Source organism: Canis lupus, chromosome 22 (genome assembly GCF_048164855.1).
Source record: "Canis lupus baileyi chromosome 22, mCanLup2.hap1, whole genome shotgun sequence".
Taxonomy (NCBI): domain Eukaryota; kingdom Metazoa; phylum Chordata; class Mammalia; order Carnivora; family Canidae; genus Canis; species Canis lupus.
In genome coordinates, this window is record NC_132859.1 from 40,577,096 (window position 1) to 40,601,884 (window position 24,789).

The 24,789-nt window shown below is 43.0% G+C and overlaps 1 protein-coding gene across 5 annotated transcripts in view; it reads right to left on the minus strand.

Annotated features, from left to right (window-relative positions):
- Positions 1 to 24,789, minus strand: part of GASK1A (golgi associated kinase 1A) — an 82,325-nt gene that overhangs the window by 41,042 nt on the left and 16,494 nt on the right. Inside the window, exon 1 of one of the 5 annotated variants that reach the window (XR_012015078.1) lies at positions 11,918 to 12,282. The exons of 3 other annotated variants lie outside the window; for them this stretch is intronic. Coding sequence is in view for 1 of the 2 variants with exons in the window: in XM_072793130.1 (XP_072649231.1) it covers positions 11,918 to 11,920 (3 nt within the window). In the remaining variant the exon portion in view is untranslated. Of the gene's footprint in view, positions 1 to 11,917; positions 12,283 to 24,789 lie in introns of those variants that run through there. One more of the 5 variants, XM_072793130.1, reaches the window with a different exon arrangement.

Below are 24,789 nucleotides of genomic sequence, written 5' to 3' on the forward strand. Positions count from 1 at the left end.
AATTTTTTAGCAACACCCATGGGATTGCCTCCATGATAGGGCTCCTGGAATCTGCATTGAGAATGCATCTCCTATAGGTGGGCATGTGAACCCTCTGCTGCTCCTGAGATGAGAGAGAGTTAAACATCTGACTTTTATCTCTCACTCCCTGTTTGGTGGTTGTTCTGCTGCCATCTCTACATTGATTATACATTGTGGCTTTTGCAGTCCTGCTGGCCCCAGGAGTCCTCTCTATATCCATAACTGAATTACCATTTTGTTCCAGCTCACAAGAGCACCAGTGTGGGAACACCACAGGCCAGATGGAATTTTGGAGACCCTGTCATTTTTTGGAAATTTTCTCTGGCTTCCCTTGTATTTACAGCCATATATTTTGCTCTCAGACCCAGGAGTGGGGCTGGGGTGGGAAAGGAATAGGGATTGCTGCTTAAAAAGTCCAGCAAGTTTCTCTCTGGGCCATTCCATTCCCACCTTCAAGAGTACTCTACTTCCTGGCTGCTCAGAGGACAGGACACAACCCGAGAGAAGAGGCGGAGGGGCAAAGTTGTCTTTCAGACACACTTCTCCCCTCTACTGACCAAACCCAAGACAACAGGGGAAACTGAACCAATCAAGACTAAGGGAAGTTTCCCCCTCGCTCTTGCCTTAAATCCACCCCAGTTATAGCAGGTCATATGGACTTCTTTAGGATAAAGCCTAGAGGAGATTTTGTAAACTGGGATCATGGGCCAAATCCGGCCTACAAATGTGTTTTGCTTCAGGCAAAATACTTTTGCCCGAAGTATTTTTAATAATTTCAAGCCAATGTTTAAAAATCAAGATATTTCACATAAAAAATCCAGTTTTCTTGCTTCCCTTAAAAAAAGGACATTCTGGCCACAGCTTGGGCCCATATTCTCACATGGCTGGAGAAGAGTTTGGCTCTCTCTCAACAACATGCTCTCTAAGTTCATCATAGGCCCCACCACCTATTGTCTCCCAACACCAAGTAGGAAAGCGATTTGCCTTTGGGATCTCATTAACTTTATTGTTTTTCATAGAAGATAAACACTTCTTTGACCAAGGCTCAATAAAACTTGAGAAAACAAAACACAGCTTATTTTTTTCCCCTGCTATACCCAGCTTACTCCACTCACTATGCCAGCAGCCCAGGTTCTATCAACACTTCAGTTTGAGTCACTATAAGAGTCACTATCCACATGTGACTATTTACATTTAAATTAGTTAAAATTTGAAATTTCCACTCCTGGTCCACTAGTCATATTTCAAGTACTCAGTAGCCACCTGTAAGTAGTGGCTACCATGATGTACAGCACGAAATAGAGTATTTTAATCACCTGGGAAAGTTATATTGGAGAACTCTGGGAAGATTTAAATATAAGACATGGGAGGCTACCAACCAATTAAAACACCTGTTGGGATCCCTGGGTGGCGCAGCGGTTTGGCGCCTGCCTTTGGCCCAGGGCGCAATCCTGGAGACCGGGGATCGAATCCCACATCAGGCTCCCGGTGCATGGAGCCTGCTTCTCCCTCTGCCTATGTCTCTGCCTCTCTCTCTCTCTCTCTCTCTCTGTATGACTATCATAAAAACAAACAAAAAAACAAAAAAACACCTGTTGAGTACATCCTCTGCATCTACACTGGGCTCTGTGGTGAGGCTGCTATCTTCCAGGGGTCCACAAACAAGGTGGAAAGCCATAGGCAAAGACAAGAGACAATGGAAGTGCCCAGTATTGCCACAAGGACCCTCTCAGAGTCCAAGAAAGGGAGCAGGTCTCTGTTCTCATGATACAAAGAAAATGCTCTGCTTGTCCATCACACTGTGCTCTTGGCCCAGTTCCAGGCAGTCCTGTCAGAAGCTTCCAGAAACAGGGACTCCCCGTTTCCTCAAGGGACGTTGCTTTAGATGCCTGGTATTCAGCCCCACGTTGTGGATGCTCTTCAAGCAAAACACACAGAGAGATTCAAGTTGGGCTTAAGACTTCTCCCTCCCCATCAGGGCTTCTCCCCTCAGCCCTGGCCTCCCCTATCCCTACATCCTGCTTCAACACACCCCATCATCTATCTCTCCTGCCTCCATGCACCACTCCCCAAGGCTGTCATCTTCCCAGGGCTTCCCAAACCCACATCCAGCCCACTTCTAGGGCTCTCCAACTCCTTGCCCTTCCTTCTCCTATATCTGAACAAAATACACCTGGCACCCAGATCCTCAGAACAACACTCTAACAATGAACTAATATCCGAGGATATTTACTTTTTTTTTTTTTTTTTTAAGATTTTACTTATTTATTTTGGGGGAAGGGCAAGTAGACTGCGCTGAGCACAGAGCCCAGCGCAGGGCTCCATCTCACCTAAGATCATGACCTGAGCTGAAATTAAGAGTTGGACACTTAACCAATTGAGCCACCCAGGCACTCCCAAGGATATTTACTTTTAATAGAAAATTTCCAAAGAGTAGATATCAAGATGAAAGGGCTACATCTAAGTTGTGGAAATTTTCAGGCCAATTGATTGCAAAGAGCATCACATACATGGTTGGAGGGCCCACCTTGAAGTCTTGCATATTTATTTATTTATTTTTTATTTTTTTTATTTTTTTAAGTCTTGCATATTTAAACTGTGTGACCTGGCCATTACTCAGCATCAGTAATCTCTAAATTACTCTATTACTGATCTCAGCCTTAACAGTTGATGGATTTAAAAAAATTTTGATGGATAAAGGATTCAAGGAGATAACAGATAAGAAAGCCACAAGGCCCAATGCAAATACATGCTGTTATTAGTACTGAGGAGAAATTATATTCTTGCAGCCGGCACAGTACCTCACACCCACTAAAAGTTTGTTAAAAACTATTTTTTAAATGATCCTGGACTACAGGCTGAGGAAAGACACTTTAGGCAAAGGGGGCTTTTGGCATGCTCTCAAGATCAGATCACACAGATGAATACCTACACAGAAGTAGGGGTTCTGAATCTTTTCAGTACCAAAGACTATTCTAGCCACCCAGAGAATCCATGTTTCCTTGTCAGGATGCTTTTCTTAAATGTGTCAAATAAAAGACACAGGATTCCAAAGATGATTAATTAAATTGAATACATTCTATTCAATTTATTATATACTGAATTACAGTTATGAAAATATCCTAAAAAATAAATTTATGGTATAATAATATATGTGCTCCTTAATAATACATTAGATAATAAGATCTAATAGCACCTCTAACAATAAATGCACTTTCAAAGTAGTAAGGAGTAAAGACTATTATTTCAAAGTCTGTTCTTCCACTGTTATGATATAAAACACCTGTGATTCCTAGGGCGCCTGCATGGTGCAGTCAGTTAAGCATCCAACTCTTGGTTTTGGCTCAGGTTGTGGTCTCAGGGTCCTGAGATTGAGCCCTGTGTCAGGTCCCTTGCTCAGCACAGAGTCTGCTTAATACTCTCTCTCTTTCTCCCTCTGCCTCTCCCCATATCCCTCATCCCAGCATTCTCTTTCTAAAATAAATAGATAAGTCTTCTTTAAAAAATAAAATATCTATGATTCCTGCTGATGAAAAAGTAACACGTCCTACTAACACTACTGTGGTGAGTGCCTACATTCATTATTAAAGAAACACTGCATTTCAGTGAGAGATTAGGGAAAATAAAGATGTAACTTTTCTTCAACCAAGTTGAGGGCTCCACTCAATTTTTACATATGGACTCCAGATCAAGAACCCTTGAACTAGGCTCCCTTCCCTTCTATCTCTGCCATTTGATTCTGTTTTTCTCTAGCTTACCAGTGTAGAGATGGATCCCCATAGCTGATACAATGGAGACCCCTTTTAGAGCATATATTTCCTGATTCTAAAACCCCTTATGCATAGGAACTAGGGTCCAAGGCTACCCCCAACTACTGTTCCCCTTGATGCACTGAAGGATTCTACTAATAAACTTAGAGGCTTAGGCCTTGCTGCAACTGCAGCCCTGTTGTCTGGCGACAGCTCCCATTAATTGAACACTTGGTATATCATGATGACCATTGTATGAGGTGCTTTATGCTCATTATATAGTATGGAACATACAACCTCACAAGGGGACAGTGTTATGTTTGTGAGGAAACAGGCTGAGGGGTTAAGGGTTCAGTGACTTGTTCAAGGTAGTAAGCAGGGTTTGACTTTAGTTCTGATTACAAATCACCCTTCGAATGCTTCATGCTTTAAAACTGCACCAGAAAAAAAAAAAACTGCACCAGGTAAGCTACTGTAACAATTGCAATTTAAACCCATTCACCCCTGAGAGTGAGTGGCACTGCCAGGTAGATGAGTGCAGGTGAAGAAGGAGCCAGGAGCCTTTCCTAACTCTCAGTGAGGTGACTAAACAGAGCAGCATTGCCCGGTCAGCCATCCACACCCCCTCCCCAATGGGAAATGAAAGGATTTTAACTAGACTTTCAAGAGAAAATGTTCTGAGAAAAAAAAAAAAAAAAAGGAATACAATAGCATCTTTGTAGCTGCAACCGGAGCTCTAGAGCGCCAGGAGAAGTGAGGGTAGTTGGGGGGAGGATGGGGAGACAGAATTTGGTGGCTGACTATATGAGCTGACTGGGACGGGGCCTGCAGACAGTGGCTGGGTGTATGGGGAGGCTGGGAGGGAGTGTTCATGCAGGAGGCCACCCTTGCTGCCCGCCAGCCCCTGAGCTGGGGTCCAGTTCCCCCAGGAGGTACACACTGAGCCTCTGTGTGGACAGACAACAGAGCCACTCTGTCCTAGAGAAAGAAGCCTGTGTGTCCTGCCCACCTTCCTCAGAGCACAGGGATGGACATCCAAATGGCCCATTCACTAGCCAGCCCGCTTCTAGTCCTCACATTGCCTGCAGCCTCCACCTCTCATGGATTCAGGCATCCCAGGCAGCACAACCCAGAGCCCCATCCCAGCCTGGGCACAGCTTGAGCCTTTGACTCCTCCCTGCCACCCAACCCACTTCCTTCCATCTGGGTGGTCATGGGTTATCACGTGATCCTTGGTGCTGGAGATCAGGCATCTCCTTTGGGGAAAAGAGTGAAGGAGGTTATGGATCCCATACTTTTTGAAATTATGACCCTCTGATATTACAGGTTTGACTCTATTTGGGTCTTCAATTCCTACCTCAAGCATGCACCAAGCATTTATAAGTACTAAAGTATTTCTTTTTAATTGTTGCCAGAACGAAGAAGAGAGGCATGGCCTCTGCCCTCAAGTTTACAGTCCAAATGCAAAGCCGATCATAGACAACACTGCCCACCGAAGTACTTAGCTGGATTACAGGAATTATTGAAGGGGGTATATGCTGCTTGTTTATGTATATGAAGGAGTAGATTCACATGGATAATCTCCTTCCAGGAAATGTGGAAAATGAGATATAAGAGACAGAATTTCTTGACAGTTTGCCAGTGCCTGGTGCATTAGAAGTGACTTCACAGCACTGGTGCAAAATCAGTCTGGACACAGGCAAGGCTAATACTCCTCTGGCAGGAGCACCGGGAGACACAGGGCATGTGAAGCACAGAGAAGCTGTGGCAGTGAGCCCTTGCTAGTCAGGACAGTGGAAAACATCACTGCTCTGCCAGAGGGCAACACACTGCTAAAACCAGCCCAGGACACTGTGCCCAGTACTGCCCTAGAGCCCTGCATCCCCTGAGTGAGTGCCATGTTCACAGGCTGTGAGGAACTCTTCCTCCTTCTGCGCAGGGGCTTGTGGGGAGAAGGGCCACCTTTTTTGTCTCTGAGCCTCAGTCTCCTCATCTCACATCCATACATCTCCGGCTCTGACTCTTCTCTTTCTCTCCCTTTCTCTCTTCTAGCTCTCTCCCCTCTGATGTCTTCCACCAGTTCTTTGGCTGATAGCATTTCTGAAAAAAAAAATCCCTACCTGACTTGGCTCCCATACATGGAACCATGAACCTGCTGCCTGAGCCAGGATGAAAGAAAGGATTTGAATTCTCCAGGTGGTTCTGGAAGAGGCTGTTTGCTCATTGCAAGCAAACACCCTCGAAAACCAAACAAAAACTGCCCACAAGTAAACAGTATGTGACACAGCCCCTTCCTGCGGCCACTTAGCAGAAACCCAAACTGAAGCCCATGGCAGGCGGGGAAGATGGGGGTAGAGAGATGAGGAGCCACACGCTGGCTGGCAGAGAGCACTAGGGCCCACAGGCAAGGTGGCTAGGGTAACATAACCAATGCTGCACTCATTTATTATTGCAATTATCCCTAACCCATTTTTGTGATAGTGAGGGCAAAACCAATTTAGAAGATTAAGGGAGAAATGTCAAACACTTCACTGTGGCTTTTTAGAATATAACATGATAATCTATTTTATAGAGTTAAAATGACTAGTATCATTTTTAAATAAGTTACTTCTATATCACGATTACTTCTAAGTAATTCCCCCATCACGTCTGCCAGATCACCGTCATTTCCCAGACACTCCCCTCCACCCCCTGCAGCCTCCCCTCCCTCTGAAACTGTTCTCTAAAATGTAAACACATCCCACCTCACCATGCTCAAAACCCTTCCAGTGCCCCCACTGCCCTCAGTATAGTAACTCAAATCCACAGCTGGGAAACCACCCATGCCAAGCTCTGCTTCCAACCTCACTTCTAGGAAGTTCCCCCTAATCTCCTCCCAGCCAACTTTTGACAGCTCATTTTTGCCTCCAGGGCTTTGCACATGCTGTTCCTTCTGCTAGACTACCTTTCCCCCTTCTTCTTGTATTATTTTAACTTACATACAGTACAATTAAAATTTTTGTGAATAGTTCTAGGAGTTTTCACACACATGTATAGAACCACCACCACAACTGGGATACAACAGTTCCATCACTCCAAAAGCCTCCCTCATGTCCTCCCTGTGGAGTCATAGCCTCTACATGCCTCCTCTGACAGCCATCACTCATTCTTCAATGCCTATAGCTTCACCCTGCCCAGAATGTCATATAAATGGAATTACACAGTAGGCAGCCTTTTGAGATTGATTTCTTCCATGAAGCAAAATGTCTCTGAGATTCCTCCATGCTGTTGGGTGTATCAGTAGATTGCACAGTATGGCTGGATCCCACCTTGTTAGTCCCATCTACAGTTGAGGACATTTGGTTTGTTTCCACATACTTATACATAGATTGTGAATTCCCCTTTCGTGGTCTTCTAGATGTGCTACTCGAGAATTCCAAAGCCACTGAGAGTAGACTTAAGCCCTGCCTAAAAGAGACACGTGTTCATTTAGAATCAGTCAAAGGCTGGGGAGCAGTGTGAGGCTCCTACTGTTTCCTCATCTTCCACTTCCTCTTCTCCCTCCCTTTCACCCTTAACACCCCTTCACCATGGAATTCACCAACTGCTATCATATCCATTCAGTGAGCAGGTCCAGGGGCACCAGGCTGGGCCCTTGGGGGATACAGCCAGATCCCAGGCCACTTCTAAGTATATGTGTCTGTATCTATATGTGTGTGCTGGAGATGAGGGTCCACGCAGAGAAGGGCAGCCCAGGGATTACCCACAAGCCACTGTTCCATCCTCACTCTTGGGCCACACGATCCTTCAGATGCTGACCTATGTAGACATATCCAGACAATACAGGGATAGCACTCCAAACTCCCCAGATGGAAATACTTCTTCCACAGTCATATCAAAAAAGGATCCAAGCAAAGATAGCCCAGGTTGCTCACAGCACCTGGGTCTCAAGGAGACCTAATGTACTCTGTTTCTAAATTGGTGGGGAGGGGTGGGGAGGGGTGGGGAGTGGGGGAGGGCTGGGTCTTCCTTCTGTTCTGAGAGGGCTGTCAGCATCTTTGAGGCCCACGTGAAATACATTTCTTTCACTAGCCCCTGAAATAGCTAAGGAACTCATTTCCTTGTGAGGCCTATTAACTGCCCCCACAACCTACCCATTGCTTTTTGAACCAACTCCTGCTTGGGCTGGTTAGGGCCAGTAGATTATTTAAAACCCTCTGCTCCCTGGCTAGTCCCGTGCAGAGCCTGGCTCTCATATGCAGCAGGTCAAGGGGGGTGCCCACAAGAGAAAGGATATCAAATTCCCTATGGGCTCCAAGGGCTGGATGTCATGGTTCCCAGTTCTGATTCCAAAACCAGTTTAACCTCTTTCCTTCAGCTAAGCCTAACACACTTGGGCAAGGTGATTGGCTGGAGGACCCCAGCATTAGATTTCAGGGTCCTCTGTGGCTGAGTGGGGGCTGCATTCTCATCCAGTGTTCAGCAAGGATGCCCAGAGCACACAAACTGGGCAAACATCTGGAGGCTGGGCATTTCCTGCCTGCTGAGAAGAAATATTTAAAGGAGCAAGAAAATTGTTTTAGACTAGAATCTATCTGCATGTGATCCATACTGAGAGGAGAGTCCCAGAAGCCCCCCCTTGACTGGTAGTGAATGAAAATGCATTAGTGACTTCCTTACCATTTGTTTTAGGTTCTGACAAAAAGAAAACCTATTTTGTGGGTCTTCTGTAAAGAAGGTGCTATTCTTATAGCACCTTTGGGGCACCAAGTGTTTTCATCTCCATGATTGCATTTGCTCCTTATAACAGTCCATTATCATAACCCCACGTTACAGAGGGGTGTAAAGCTCAGAGTACTGGAGCGCTTACCCAGAGCCATGTGGGAGCCTAGTCTGGCACAAACTTCATTTTGATATCAAATCCTGTGCCTTTCTTTTGCCACTCTAACCTGCACCAAATGCCTCAAGTCTATAAAGAGGCAATAGTGTCTGTGATGGGACCTACATGAAGCGAGGAAAAGACCTCAGAGACCTGAATTCTATCTAACCCAGCTCTGAGTGACCTTGGGAAGGTCACATCCCTTCTATGATTTCATCTCCTTCTCCTGAAGATTCCCCTCTGTCTTAACCATCACGGATTTTATTAGCTCTTAGTTCTTTAGAGAATAACTGCCCTGTGTGTGGGTTCTCTTGGGACCCCCTTCCCTCCTGTGTGATGACATGCCCACAGCATAGAGTGAAGACAGACAAGAGGAAACCCCTCCCACACCCACACTTTGGGCCTTCGAAGGTAACTGCAGTAAAATCTTTTATAAAGAGGCTGAAGCAATTTGTTCTTGTGAGCTTGTCTGATTTCCACTTAGCCAGGCACTCAGATCCCCATTTCCATGGATAATCAGAAGCTGGCCGCATGCCACTGAAAACAGCTCCAAAGTGGGAAATGACCTAAAGTCCACAAGCAGAGAGATGATTATCAAAATCATGGTACTGAGCATTAAAAGTATGGCTATGGATATTTTTTGGAGATGCAGACATGGAACATGCTTTCACAAAAAGTGAAGCAAAACAAATCAGACTACAATACTGCATGTTCAGCATAATCTCAACTCTTTAAAATAATACTAAAAGAGAATAGGAAATATGCCAAAATGTTACCTATGGTTACCTATAGAAGGTGGCAGTGTGGCCAAATAGGTGATTAGGAAGAAAACATTGTGTCTTTTTAAGAATCAGGAAGAAGACTTTTTTTAAAGTTGGCAATAATGTCTTAACTTCTTCTGTCCATATTCTTCATCTGAGTTCTAAGTCTTGGCACACATCAAGTCTCCTGCCATGATTGGCAAGTGTCCCAATCTTAGCTTCAGAAATACACACAGCAAGCCCGATCAGAGACCCACACCCACTCCAGGATGATCAGAAATACCCTCACAGGTCCCACAGCTCTGCCTTCAGTTTGCAGAAAGACATCCAAGGATTCCAGACTTTTAGCTTTATATTTCTAACCCCTGGTTTCTCATTTTATGTCCTCAGATCAGTAATATGACAGTCTTGAGGAATTACTGGATAAAGGCCACCATATTCAGACAAGTTGGGGAAGTTCACATCTCAGTTTTAATGAATAAAGAGAGGTTTCTCTGTGAAATTATCCTGCAAGAGGGCCATATAAGATGTATCATTTGCAGATGGAGATCACCAACACTTTCTATTTTAGGACTATCTCAAGGGGTGGGAGCTCTACAGATTCAGGGGGATCTGGGGAAGTGCAGTTCCTATTCCCTCAGCCTTCTAGCCTTGTGGTTCTCAGTCTGGCTGCACACTAGGGTCACCTGGGAGGCCTGAAAAATAAATCCCTTGGTCTAGGTCTGGTCTGGGGGGAAGTGCGAGCCAGGGCTGAGAACCACTTCTACCTCACACCATCATAATTGTCTATGCTAAGAAGTCAACACCAGATTGGGGTCCAGCCTCAGAATCATTCATGTATCATCCATTTTTGAAGCTAAATGTAACTTGAAAGGACATCTAGTTCAATCTCTCATTTTATAGAGGAAGAAACTAAAGCTCCCCCCCACCCACCCACAGCCCTGTCAAGATTCCTGACCCCTCACCTCTTCCTATGCTAGTTCCAGTCAGTATCTGGCTGTACCTTGGGCCCCCAGGCCTCTGGCCCACAGGACTCTTCATTCAGAGGGAGAAGCAAAGGAAACCTTCAGACCTCCAGGGCCATTCTGCCGTCAGAGTTCGCTTATCAGGCTGCCCCTCTCTCTGGCAAGTGTACCCTGACACAAGTGAAATTCTGACTCAAGTCTTCTTCCTAACACACCAGAACTAAGGATGAGGAGCCAGGAAACTGCAGGCTTATGAGGACAGGAAGCCCATGCTGGCAGTAGAGCAAACATATCCACACACTTTAGGCTGCTAAAGCAGAAAGCAGGTACTTTCTCCCTTGTGCATTCTATCTCCATTGCAGGAGGCCCGAGACACCGAGACACCTTTAAAATCAAGAGACTCCTTCATACTGGTAACAACCTTCTGGGTTGATGCCCCTACCCTCTTCTGGCAATACTCTTGCTCCTGAACATGAAATTTTGTAGTAAAAAATCTCCATAGTTCTCAGTTTCACATCCTATACCTCTGATCACCCCTCTTTTTCAACCCTAAAATTCCATTATTTCCTTCTCTTTAGCAGCACTGAGAAAGACACCTATGAGGACTGGAGAGACATTATTAGGAGGGGAAGGTGAAACATATAGCCTCATAGGTACCCTTCCCTGAACCCCTAGCTCCTATTGACCAGCTCATGGCCTCTAGCTCCCACAAGGGCAGAACACCTTTGGACCCAAGGAACTGTTCTCCTGGAGACCCTCCATCCTACAGGAGAATCCCAAGGCACCCTTCTGAACTCCAGGCCAGCAGCTAAGCTCCCCGGATAAGTATCTCCAGTGAACTCCAATCTGGCTTCTGTGAGCCTAGGAGTAGGGAGAGAGAGTGGGTCATAGAAGCAGAAGAAAGAACCTTGTGGTTCCTTCATAGTTCAAACTCATTCTGGTGTCTGACACCTTCCCCTCACCCCACTCACTCAGGGTAGGGCAGTGTACTATATATAGGAGCAGTGGGTGGAGGCTGCAGGTAGCTTCTACCTAGAAGCAGAGTTAATCTGCAGCCAGGCCTGAGGGAAGCCCCTTTCCTGAGGCTACACATGTAGCCTGGGTCATGCTCAAAGGGTCTATCTTTTCTGCTTGCTGGTGTCTGTGATTTTTATCAATGGAAAGGCAACGGTTCACAAGTTCTCCAACATCCTGAATAACATCCTAGACCAACCAGCACTCCCACATCTGCCCTATGGTCCAGAAGATGGAGCCAGGCACTGGACCTTTACCAGAACCAATTTATTTCTAGTGGATTAAGCTTCAGCCAGGGTGTACGGGTCCATAATGAAAGCGCCCTTGGTCATCCCCGTCAAGGAATGTGGCAACTCTGGTCGCTCACCCCTTGCCCCCCATACTTCCTCCTAGGTGCAGAAATAAAAGCCGCACCAAGTTCTAGAACTATTCTGGCTCGCGGAAGCTGCGCGGGCTCGGCGCACCCAGAGCCTCGCGCAATGTCTGCGGCCACCTGTCTGGATGCCCACCCGATCCGCCCACTCGAGCGTCCCCTCTCGAGGTTCCTACCATGTCCCCTGCGGTGGCTGGACCCGTTTCTCGGCGATCTCAGCCGGCTCGCCAGCTCATCCCACCGCCCCCGGGGCCGCCCCTTGCTCCGTGACTCTCCGAGGCTTCCCAGGACGCGGGTTTCCCGGACCGAGTGTCCACAGCTTCCCGGCGGCCAAGGGGCCCCACAACTGCTGGGTGTGCGGTGCGCTCAGGGATGCTCTGCAGGTGGGGTTGTTAGAGGACGTCTGGGATCCCCAGGCCACGGGGGATCCGCGTGTCTGCGGATCTGCGGTTCTGCAGGAGCCTCCACGATCAGTCAGGGACGTTCGCAGCGTTTGCGAGGTCCCTGCAGCGCGTCCCAGCCCAGCCTCCCCACTTCCCCGAAAGCGAAGGAGGAGGGAGCTCCTTTCACAATAAAAGCCCTGCCCCGGGCTCAGGCAGCCACAGGCGCCCGGAGCAGGGGCCCAGGTGCTAGGAAGGAAGGGGTCCGCCCGCCGGGGGAAGATCTGAGGCCGGGCGGCCAGGGCCGGGCAGCAGGGCCTTCGCCCGGGTCCCGCTGGGTGGGAAGGTGTGAAGGTGAACCCCCGGCAATCTGGAGAGAGGAGGAACGGCGAAGGGGAAGGAGGGGCTGGCTGGCCCGCCGAGGGTCGCCGAAACTATTGCTCTCCCACGCAAAGCACAGAAAGAGAAGTCTTTCACTGGCATCTCAGTAACCTTATTTGGGTTCGGTCTCCAAAGGCTATTTGGAAGGAAATACAGTAGGAAAATCCTTTTACCACCTAAGGTCAGTCACAATGGATCTTTTCCCCCCTTGAGAATTAATCAGTTTAAGTCGCTGGACTAAGTGGCTGATACCGACCCCTCTGCTAGGGATGCATGGAATGTTTGTGTCCCCTGGGTCACCTATAGTTGGCTATGGCACAGCTGAGGCAGGACCTAAGGATCTGCGTGCTCCTTGCTGGAGAGAAGGCTGGGCTTGGAGTCCATAGTCCTGGAATTGGGGGCTGAACTGTTAACAGCTGTGTCACCTTCAACCAGTGATTGGACCTTTTTGAGACCTATGTTCCTAACTAGTCCAATGTTTGAATTTCAGGATTCTTAAGAGTCTATAGACATAAAGGTAGAGATGAGGGCAGAGTCAGCAGTAGGGTACCCTGAGAGGATCTGGGAATCAGGCTGAAAAATTACTCTCTGAAGTTGAAATTAACAAGAATCATCACTAGATGGACAGAAATCATCTTTCTGGGAGTCACCTGCTACAGAAGGATTTGAGGTTGAGATGATAGTACTTCTCAAGGAGAACAAATATACCGAGGTTTCCTTAAATTGTGTATGGGGGTGGGGAGACAGATGGAAGGGAAAGCATTTCTTCAGTCCTTATTATGTTCTGGATGCTTTCCATAGGTTATTTCATTTCAACATTACAAACAATCCTAAGAGGGAAATTTTGTTATCATCATTTTGCAAATGAAGAAACAGGAATAGGGAGTTGATTGACTCTCCTCAAGTCAGATAGTAAGTAGTTTTAGCAAATCAAAAGGCCTATTTGTTAAAACAGGAGAGAAAGAGGAAGAAATTGATAAACCAGGAAAGGGAAGCAGAATGCAGTGCTATAAACTGTAGCTTGCCTGGGATTAGGGTGTAGGGAGAGCACAGAAGAATCTAAGCGAATACTGGATGTGGACACTTATGGAGGAGGAAGTGGACCCTGCAGACTGTCTCATTCAGACATCTGAGGAAACAGTGTGGTCTTCTGAGCCTCCTTTTCTGCCTGTGACCCACATAAGATGTACATTCTATGCCATGACCCTTTACACAAACATCTATGTCTAAAAGTCCCTAAAACCAAGTTTTATAAAACATTATTACATGTGACACACTCTGATATTTACCATTATATTTCATTTTAATTATTAGTAGTGATGGTCTCAAATCATTAAATTTATTTCAATAATACCCACTAATAAGAGCAGTTTGAAAAACACTACACTGGAGAGTGGAGCAGACATATATTTTTTAAAATTAATGTTTTCAAAGGGTTTTGTGGCATTCTGCAGAATTTATCTGTATGTATAAAAAGAATTTAAGAGGCTTGTTACTCAGGATGCCTGAGAGGCTCAGTGGTTGAGCATCTGCCTTCAGCTCAGGGCAAGATCCTGGAGTCCTGGGATCAAGTCCCACATCAGGCTCCCCACAGGGAGCCTGCTTCCCCTGTGCCTATATCTCTGCCTCTTTCTCTATGTCTTTCATGAATAAATAAATAAAATCTTAAAAAGAGGTAGCGATTCTGTTGGCCAAGTTTGAGAACACTGAGCACAGTTAAACAGACTCTCTTTCTCTTTAGCAGTAGGACTTGTCAGAGTCATCAATGCTAATGTGCATTGAGATTTCCTGAGAAAGTTGTAAAGTGCCCAGTGTTTCCCAGATTTACTGGATGCTAGCCTCTTTTTCTGAGGTCTCATGGGACCTGCTTGGGGAAAGCTGTTCTAGGACCTGGCCCAGCCAGGTGAATTGTCAACATCAGAACAGAGTCAAAATCCTGCATTCTGAAGCCAGACTCCCAAGTTCAGCATCATTTTGTTCACCTGATTCCCAGCTCAGCAAAGAGGTGCCCAGATGGTGAATATAGGGACTCCATTTGTAAGTGAACAACTGCCACTTTTGTAACCCAGGTTGAATGTGAGCAGTCAGTATCCCAGGAATGACCACAGCTGGGTAGGCAGATAAAACTGAGTTCTGGAATGGCCGAACTGAGGAGACACCTGGATCTGCCTGCAATGACTCCACCTGCCCTTTGCAGAATCCTGCCTAGAAAAAGCAACTCCCTTTTCTTTATTGCCTCCTACTTCCTTCCAGCCCTGCAGTGCTATGATTCAGACCACTTGTCCATAATATCTCAGATGTAATCATTTGCTTCCCTGACAACATCCTCCTGCATAGGGCCATGCCCGTGGCTGTGACTCAACAGGTCTACATGGTGACAATCTTTGACATGCACTTTTTTGTTCCCTGTCCCCATTTGCCGACTTTCCATGTATTTTTTGCATCACACTCTGTGATTGGTGTTAATGTCAAGAACAAGTAAGAAGTAGCATTGCATTGCAAAACTGTCAGGCTATGGACACCTAGGTGGCTCAGCCGCTGAGCGCCTGCCTTTGCCCCAGGGTGTGATCCTGGAGTCCCAGGATCAAGTCTGGCATCAGGCTCCCTGCTGGAGCCTGCTTCTCCCTCTGCCTGTGTCTCTGCCTTTCTCTCTGTGTGTCTCTCATGAATAAATAAATAAAATCTTTTTTTAAAAAAAAAGGAAAACAGGCTATCTACTAAAGCTAAATATACATGTGCCCCATGACCCAGCAAATCCTAGACCTTTACCCAACAGAAATGTCTACATATGGGTGTCAAAAGCCATGTACATACAAGAAAATTCTTTGCAGCAAATTATTTGCAATTGTCACAAACAAGGAACAACCCAACCCAAACATCATCAGCAGTAGAAACAATAAGTAGATTGTGGTGTATTCACACAATAGAGTGTTTTACAGTCATGTCAATTCATGAACTACAGCCATACACAAACATTCTGTGGAGGAAAGAAGCCAGCCACAGAAATGGGCCTACATGTGCTTTCATTTATATGCAGCATACAAATAGGCAATGCTGACTTCTGTTGTTACAAGTCAGGTGAGTAGCTACCCATGGGAAAGTCATGACTGAAAAGAAGATATGAAGAGGGCTTTTGTGGTGCTGCTAGTGTTTTGTTTGTCAATCTGGCTACTAATTTGAGTACCAATTACTGATGACAAGAAATCAAGCTGTAATACTTAGGATATGTGCCTCTTTCTGTTCAATAGTCTATGACTATGATGAGAAACTTCAATAATAAGATACATGAAACAAAAATTAGCATATCCTATCTCTAGCCTCAAAGGACTCATAATCTATTCTAGCAGGCCCCAAACTTTTTAAAGTATTCACCTCAGTAGCAGTAAGTTTTTGAGGATATTCCCCAATATATGAATTACATATTTACAAGTTACCTAAGCATACCATCTTATTTTCTACCTATTATAAAATATCCAATAATAACTACAAAACTTTGAAAGGGTGAGATTAAGGGAGCAGAAATAGAAATTGAAATGTTTCTTTCCATATCTGAAGGGGTCTTCCTGTACCATGTTTGGGCTGTTCATGTCTCATTCTGAAAACCAGTGGCCAGAGTGATAGGAGAGAATGACAGGCGAACATATTAGTGCAATAAAAAGTAAGTAGGAGAAAATATGGAAGCTGTGAAGTAGACGGCCCTGTGCCTTCTCCCACACCCAGGGAAACTGCCCACACCTCAGGGCTGTGCTTGGGGATGTGACTTTCCTCAATTGCTGCTAGGAATGCAGGCAGCTTCTCCTACCTTGAAGTTGAGACTTGAATCAGACTCAGCCCTGTGGGCTTTGAAGATTTGATGAGGGCAAAAAAAAAAAAAATTGTAAGAGGTGGAGATTTATAACTTTGGGTCTAACTATTCTTTTTTTTCCAGGAAAACAGGACCTACTTTACACTCCACCCCCCTCAATCACACACACACACACTGTCCCACATGTATGTACCCATAGAACTCTTAGTCATGCAGAACTCTGTAATGAAAGGGAGAAAATTTTGTAAGGTTGTGTTTCCAGGAAGCTGGATTATGGTAGCTGCTAAAGCTATTCACAAACATCTAGTACCCAATCTTTCAGACAATGAGTAGGATGTATGTCTTCCTGCCATTTGCGGTTTGCTGTGTTCATGTTACCAGCTTTAGCCAATGAAATGTTAAATATAAGTGCTATCACTTCTGGGTGGAAGCTATAAAAGCCAATGCAAGATTGGCCATGCTCCTTGTCTTATGCAGGGACTGAAAAGCTTATGTAAAGATGGAGCCTCCATCAGCCTGGATCTCTGGGTGACTATGATGAGCAGAGCATCTAACAAGACCTCACTAGATATGAGAGTGAATGAGAAATAGATTTATGTATTTAACCATCAAGATTCAAACATTGTTGCTATAGCATAACTTAATCCATTTGAATCACATGAATAAAATTACTTTGAGAAGAGTTGCTTGAGAATAACCATAAATCAGATTTTTGTCACTCCTCTGCTCAGAACCTCCCAGAGGCTTCACATCCCCCCTCAGAGTAAGAAATCCCAAGTCTTACAGGAGTTCCACAAGTCCTTCTACACTCTGCTTATCTCTCATCACTACCTGCACTCTCTCACTGCCTATGCTACTTATTGTTTCTTGCAAACTCCAGGCACTATGCCACCTCAGGATCTTTGCACTTACTATTCCCTCTGACTGAAAAAATGTCCTATGTTTGTTCCTTCATCTCTTTCAGGTCTTTGCTTAAGTGTCACCCCCTCAGTGAAGCCTTCCCTGACTTCTGTATTTAAGACTACATACTTCATCCCCATTCAGTTTTATCTTGTGATTTTTTTCTGAGCAACTTGTTGGATGTTATGTTCAGAGTTCTTAAATTTAGATAACCAATAAACCTCTCCTCTCTAGAAAATGGCACTCCTGCATTACCCTCTTTCAGAATTTAAGTTGCTTGGCAATTGGCTACTCCCACGGTGCTGGTAGGGCCTCTGATTACACAGTGGACTTTGCAAGTAGGAAACATTTAGCTGAGATAGGTTGGTGCTAGCAGGGACTATTTTACTATTTCTATGAGAGGGCCCTTCCTACTTTATCAGGAGTGAGTCTATCTTTACCTTTGCCAGTTCTAAGAAGTCAGATTTCCAATTTGTTCTAATGATGTTTTAGGTTCCTTGTAAATTTGTAACCTAGGCAGCTGCCCAACTGGTTCACTCTTTACTCTGGGTCCTTGTCTGGCTCCATCCCAGACATACAATCATAATTTCCAAGGCTTGAGAACCTGTATTTTTTTTAACACCATACTTAATTCTAAAGCACCGTCAGGACTGACAAATGTTAAGCTAAGCAGTTCCTCTTCCTTGGTTCTCATGTCCAAATGGCCATTCTAAATGACCCTGGAATCTCTCTCCTTCTATCCATTCTCATTGTCACTTCTTCGGCCCAAACTTATGTCTTATTCACAAAACTCTAGGAGGGAACCCCAAACTAGAGTCCCAGGATCTGCTTTTACTCCCTCCAATCTATCCTGCACATCATGGCTGAAATGTGGACTTGCTACTGGCCGGTTCCCTGTAACTCTCAGGATTAAATGCAAGTTCTTCAGCATGGCTTTCAAGGTCCTTCAAAGTCTGACTCCTAATTACCTTTATAGGCCTCTTACACACTTCTAAAACTTTTTAAGTGGTTTCCTCCATCCCAAAACCTTTTCTCAACACACTCTTGCTTCTAACCTGACATATCTCCACCTCCCACACTTTCACTCCCGCCCCTGAATCTTCTCTATCCTGAAGACCCAGAACAGCATGTTCCCTGAAGTTATTCTAGTGCCAGTATGGTCTTGTTAATCTCTCTCATGGACCTTGAACTCCCTAGAGGAAGGGACCATTCTGGGGCCTTCTGTTTCCATTTGCCTAGGAGCAAGTAGCTATTTAGTAATGGTTCTAAATGAAAAAATAGGACAAATGACCGGGGTTCAGTGCTGAATCTACTGCTCAGAAAGCATAGGTACTCAGGAAAGCAACTTCTCTCTCCCCTGGCTTCTTTCCTTCATCTGACAAAGAACCCTCATTCCTGTCTAGCCCACCTCTCTGGGCTTCTGCAATCATGTAACATGCTCGTGTAAATTACATTATCCAAATATTACTTCTCTCATGGTAAGATCTGAAAAATACTTAATCATGAATGAATATATGAGAAAGAAAATTCCTTTGCAGTGAAGAATGCTAGCATCCAATTTACCTTCTCTCTTTTCTCTTCATTCATGGAACCCCTATATTTAAAGGGGCAGCAGTGTACTCAGCCAAAAAAAATTTTATGTTAACAACCTCCCCTGCAAAAAGGGATAACCAATGAAAAATAAATGGAAGTCTTTGAGTGGGACCCACCAAAAGATCTTAAAGGGAGTGTACTTTAGGTTATTATTCAGCAAATGTTCATTCCCCTTTCTTCTACTGTGAGCACAGCAAGTATTTTTGCTCCACTGTTGCTGGGCTTGGCCATGGACTCACTTTGACCACTATAATGTAAGTAACAGAGGCCCTGTATGTATTTTGCAGTATCACATGGCTTTCTTTCTGGTGATTCACCACGTAAAGAACAAGCCCTGGGTAACCACTACCCTCCAGTCTGAGCCCCAAAACAAGACACATGGGACAGACTTAAGTTCAACTCACTGTCTAGAGCCAAGTCCAGTCAATCCACAGGCATGAGAAGAAATGCTTATGGTTGGAAGCCACTGAGTTTTGGAGAGGTTTGTTACAGAGCATTATTGTGATAAAATTTGAGTGATACAGCTAGGATGCTTAGGCTTTTAGAGAGCCAATCCAGGACAAAAGGGCTGCCAGGCAAAAAACAAAAACAAAACAAAAACAAAAACAAAAACGTAAAAAAAAAAGAGCCATGTTATATTCCCCAAATCCCATAATATAATATATAACAAATTATTATACATGTAGGTGTTATCACTTCAACATAAAAATATAGAAATAAATGTTCTTTAGAATTACTTATTATTCTGTGTTATTTACTTTTATTTCATAAATGCTATTTTTCTGACATTTATTTAATATCTCTCTTTTGCATATAACAATACAAAGAGATACTCTGTTTTATAGCCAAAGCCAACTCCTGTCTGCAAGCTCTTATAATCAAGAGAGAATTGCTGCTTTGTGAACTTCTTTTAGAATCTGCAGTCAATGTCTTTAACATGGTAAAGAATTTCTTTGCCAAACTCAGGCAGAATAAAAATCTTAGTACTCTGGGCTCAGACACAGCATCTGTGATGCTTGGCAACACATCTGGTTGTGCTGCTTTTGTGAAGAAATATGCTTCTCATCTCAACATTCAGTGGTGTCTCCTGGTATCAATGACTCTACCGGCCATCCTGAAAAAAATTGTATCTATTTCTACAAATGTTGTCAATCTCCTGAGAGCCAGGGATGATACACTATTTCAAGAGGTTTTTGTCAAGAAATGGAAGAATAAGATTGAGTTCGTTGCTGCAACAGACATTAACTAGATTTCCAGAGGACCTGTCTGAAACATTTGGTTGACTTTTGAAAGAAAGTTCTTCCCAAAGAAAACAAAAATACCGATTGAAAAAGATAATCTACATTCTTATGTTTATTGCAGCATTGTTTATAATACCCATGATACGGAAACAACCCAAGTGTCTACCTATAGACGAATAGATAAATAAGATATGGTATACACAATGGAATATTACTCAGCCATACAAAGAATGTAAACTTGCCATTTGCAACAATATGGATGGACCTAGAGGGTATTATCCTAAGTAAAATAAGTCAGAGAAAGACAAATATGATATGATTTCACTCATATGTAGAATTTAAAAAACAAAACAAAGAAAAAAAGAGACAAATAAAAAACCAGACTCTTAAATAATAATAATAGATTGGTGGTTGCTAAAAGGGAGTTCAGTGGGGCAATATATTTCTATCCCATGATACAGTAGGATATTTTTTACTTTTCCTGTTCTTTTCCCAATGGCATTTCTCTGAACTGCCTGCAACCTTTAGGACATCCTTCTTTGTCTTATATGTAATAGTAAAACCAAATACAGTCACATGTAAACCTCACTTTGACTTATAACTCTGCTCTTAGCAAGTATATGTTTTATTGATTTGTAGTGTCAGTCCAATGTGATGATATGAAGCTAAATATCCTCTTAACGAAAGCATTTGAAAATGGGATACTGAGGATTTTATTTGGTTTATCTTATACCTGTAACATCAGGCTTATAGATTTGTAGGAATTAGTTTTCAGCTCTCCAAAAATGTCTATCAACTTTGTATTTACAAGTTTGTTTTGGTAAATGAGCTGTTTGTCAATCAGGTACTTTGCATCTATAAATTCGTCAGATGAACTATGTCTGAAATGTCTATCATTTTAAAGTAATCTGAAGCAAGTTAGCTGTCATCATACATGAAACCTCTCTTTCTCAGGAAAAGTAGATTTAAAGCACACAGGTAATTTGAAATTGTGAAATTAATTCTAATTTGTTACAGTCCTTAATAAAGAAATTGAGAAAGCCCTGTTTAACCTTGCTGCCCTTTTGTGGTGATACTTTTTAGAGTTCTAATGCAATCTTACTTCCAAAAATCAAGTCTTTTTTTTTTTTTTTTTTTTTCTGCAGAAGGTTTTTGCTGGTTTGTTGAGAGAGTAAGCAAGGTTGGGGGGGAGTGATAGAATCTTAAGCAGGCTCCATGCCCAGTGTGGAGCCCAATCTCACAAACTTGAGATCATGGCCTGAGATGAAATCAAGGGTTGGGCGCTTAACCTACTGAGCCACTCAGGTACCCTGCTGTAGAAGTTTTTGATGCAACCCACCCACAACATCAAATGACTCAGGTGTAATCAGTTCATGCCTTTACAGGCTCCTTGTGACCTCTTCAAAGATAACCAAACTGTTTCAGAGAAACAGCATATAAATTGTTTCACTGTAATCCTTTTCTCCATTCTTATCAATATATTTCCAAATTAAGAAGGACACTGTTATCAACTGAATATTTGTGTCCTCCCAAAATTCATATGGTGAAGATTTAACCCCTAATGTGGCCGTATGTGCAGACAGAGCCTCTAAGAAGCAACTAAGGTTAAATGAGGTCATAGGTGGTGCCCTGACCCAAGAGGATTAGTGCCTTATAAGAAGAGACACCAGGGAGCTTGCTTTCTCTCTGTCCACATGCATACAAAGATGTCATGTGTGTACAAAGAGGTGACTAATCTGCAACCTCCTGGCATCTTAATCTTGAACTTCTAGGCTCCAGAATTGTAAGAAAATTAATTTCTGTTGTTTAAGCCACCCAGTCTATGGTATTATGACAACCCATATGGACCAAAACAGACATCCTTCTTGTTTCATACCTTGAAAATATGATTTTAGGCAGGCTTTTTCGTGACCTGGTAAGAAGCTTCCTGGAATGCTGGATTTTCAGTGCTAAAACCAAGACAACCCATATGGACCAAAACAGACATCCTTCTTGTTTCATACCTTGAAAATATGATTTTAGGCAGGCTTTTCCGTGACCTGGTAAGAAGCTTCCTGGAATGCTGGATTTTCAGTGCTAAAACCAAGACAACACTGAGCAAACCAGGGATACAGTAACCCTTACCCAAAGGAAGCTCAGATCTATATCAGTTATATCCACTTCCAGAATGGAGGAATTCAATTAGCAACTAACTATACTTACTGAGTATCCAAAATCACCAGGGATAGTGCAAGGTCTTTACATGGATATTTAATTTAATATACATGTTTATTTTTAATATATTTAATAAATATATTTAATATTTATATTAAATCTATCCAGATATTTCATATATTATGTTTATATATAATATATAATATATAAATGTATAAGATAATATATGAATATATTAGTTTATATATTTACATATTAAATATTATAAATATTTAAGTTTTATAAATATTTAATAAATATATTTATATGATTTAGTATATAAATACATATTTATATTTACAACAACCCCTGAAGTAGCCCTTATAGTCTTCATTTTATAGATGGAGAAACTGAGGTTCAAAATCCAGAACCCCACCACTTATGGACTTAGAAAAAGTAGAAATGGATTTTTGTCCTTGCCTTGGCTAGAGAGAAGCCATATCTGAGTAAACTAAGGGTCAGACACGCTGGCAAAGAGGAGAGAATTAGGTAGCTAGTAGAAAGAACAAATTATAGTGGGGATAAGTTAGGACCTGTCAGTCCTACGATCTATCCTTCCCTATCATCAGGTGACTGCTTTTTATTCCTGGAATATTAGGACCTTGTTTTATTAAGAGTTATATACCTTATGCAGTAGTCCTTGAACTTTTTCCCTAATGGCAAACCAGAGAGGATTTAGGCCCAAGCCACATGACTAAGGATGAGGCCTTAAGCTGCCTCACAGGTAGAATGTGTTTGTTTTAATGTCAAAGTAACTAAATCATTATTAAAATGTTTGAAATACCTTTCTGACATTGTGTTTCAAAATCTTTGTCTAAAATGACTGCTCCAGAAAGCAATAACTGGGCAAGCCATTTCACATTTATAAGCCTGCATTTCTTATAAAAGCAAATATGAAAGGATGCTTTCCCTCTCTATTCCACAGTCTTTGTGAAAACTGAGAGGAAATAATTTACATAAGACATAGTCTTTAAGTTTATAACTATTGGGGGATCCCTGCGTGGTTCAGTGGTTAGCGCCTACCTTCCGCCCAGGGAGTGATCCTGGAGACCCAGGATCGGGTCCCACGTCAGGCTCCCTGCATGGAGCCAGCTTCTCCCTCTGCCTGTGTCTCTGGCCTCTCTCTTTCTGTATCTCTCATGAATAAATAAATAAAATCTTTTAAAAAAAAGTTTATAACTGTTGAGATAGCCAAGAATCCATACTTAGTTTACTGCTATGGATAAATTGTCAATAATTACATTTATTTTTTATTTTTTAAATTCCAGCATAATTAACATAAGTGTCATATCAGTTTCAGGTGTACAGTATAGTAATTCAACAAATTTTATTTATTTACTTATTTATTTATTTATTTATTTGAGAGAGAGAGAGACACACACACACATACAGAGCATGAGTTGGGGGGTGGGTAGAGGAAGAGGGAGAAGCAGACTCCCCACTGAGCAGGGAGTCTGATGCAGAGCTTGATCCCAGGACCCTGAGGTCATGACCTGAGCTGAAGGCAGACACTTAACCGAGCCCCCCAGGCATCCTCAACAAGTTTAGACATACACAGTGCTCATCATAAGTATACTCTTTAGTCCCCATCACCTGTTTCACCCACCACCACCCCCGATTTCCCCTCTGGTAACCACCAGTTTGTGCTCTACATTTAACTGTGTTTTTTTATCTCTATTTTACTTCAGAAGATATTCGCAAGGGAGATATATGATAAGGGGTTAATATCCAAAATTTATGGAGAACTTATACAACTCAACACAAACACAAAAATAATCCAATTTAAAAATGGGCAGAAGATATGAATAGACATTTCTCCAAAGAAGCTGCCAACAGACACATAAAAAAGATGCTCAGTATCACTGATCAGCAGGGAAATGAAAATCAAAACCACAATGAGATATCACTTCACATTTATCAGAATGGCTAAAATAAAAAACATAAGAAACAAGTGTTGGTGAGTATGTGGAGAAAAAAGAACCCTATTGCACTGTTGTTGGGAATACAAACTGATGCAGCCACTATGGAAAACTGGTGGCTCCTCAAAAAGTTAAAGAAAATAGAGTTATGACATGACTCAGTAATTCCACTACTGAGTATTTACCCAAAGAATATGAAAACACCGATTTGAAAAGATATATGCACCTCCATGTTTATTGCAGCATTATTTACAATAGTCAAGATATGTAAGCAACCCAGGTGTTCATCCACAAACAAATGGATAAAGAAGATGTGGTACACATACATACAATGGAATATTACTTAGCCATAAAAAGAATGTAACATTGCCATTTGCAACAACATGGATGGATGTTGATAGTATAATGCTAAGTGAAATGAGTTAGAGAAAGACAAATATCACATGATTTCATTCATATGTGGAATTTAAGAAACAAAACAGAGAAAAAAATTGTATTTTTTTCTGGAATTCTAAATCTAGTTCTCGCTCATAAAACAGTCACAGTACAACCAAGCAAAATATAATCACACTTAAAGGCTAATTCCCTGGCCTAACCCAAAGAGTTAAAATCATCTTAAGTATCATGTTTTCATAC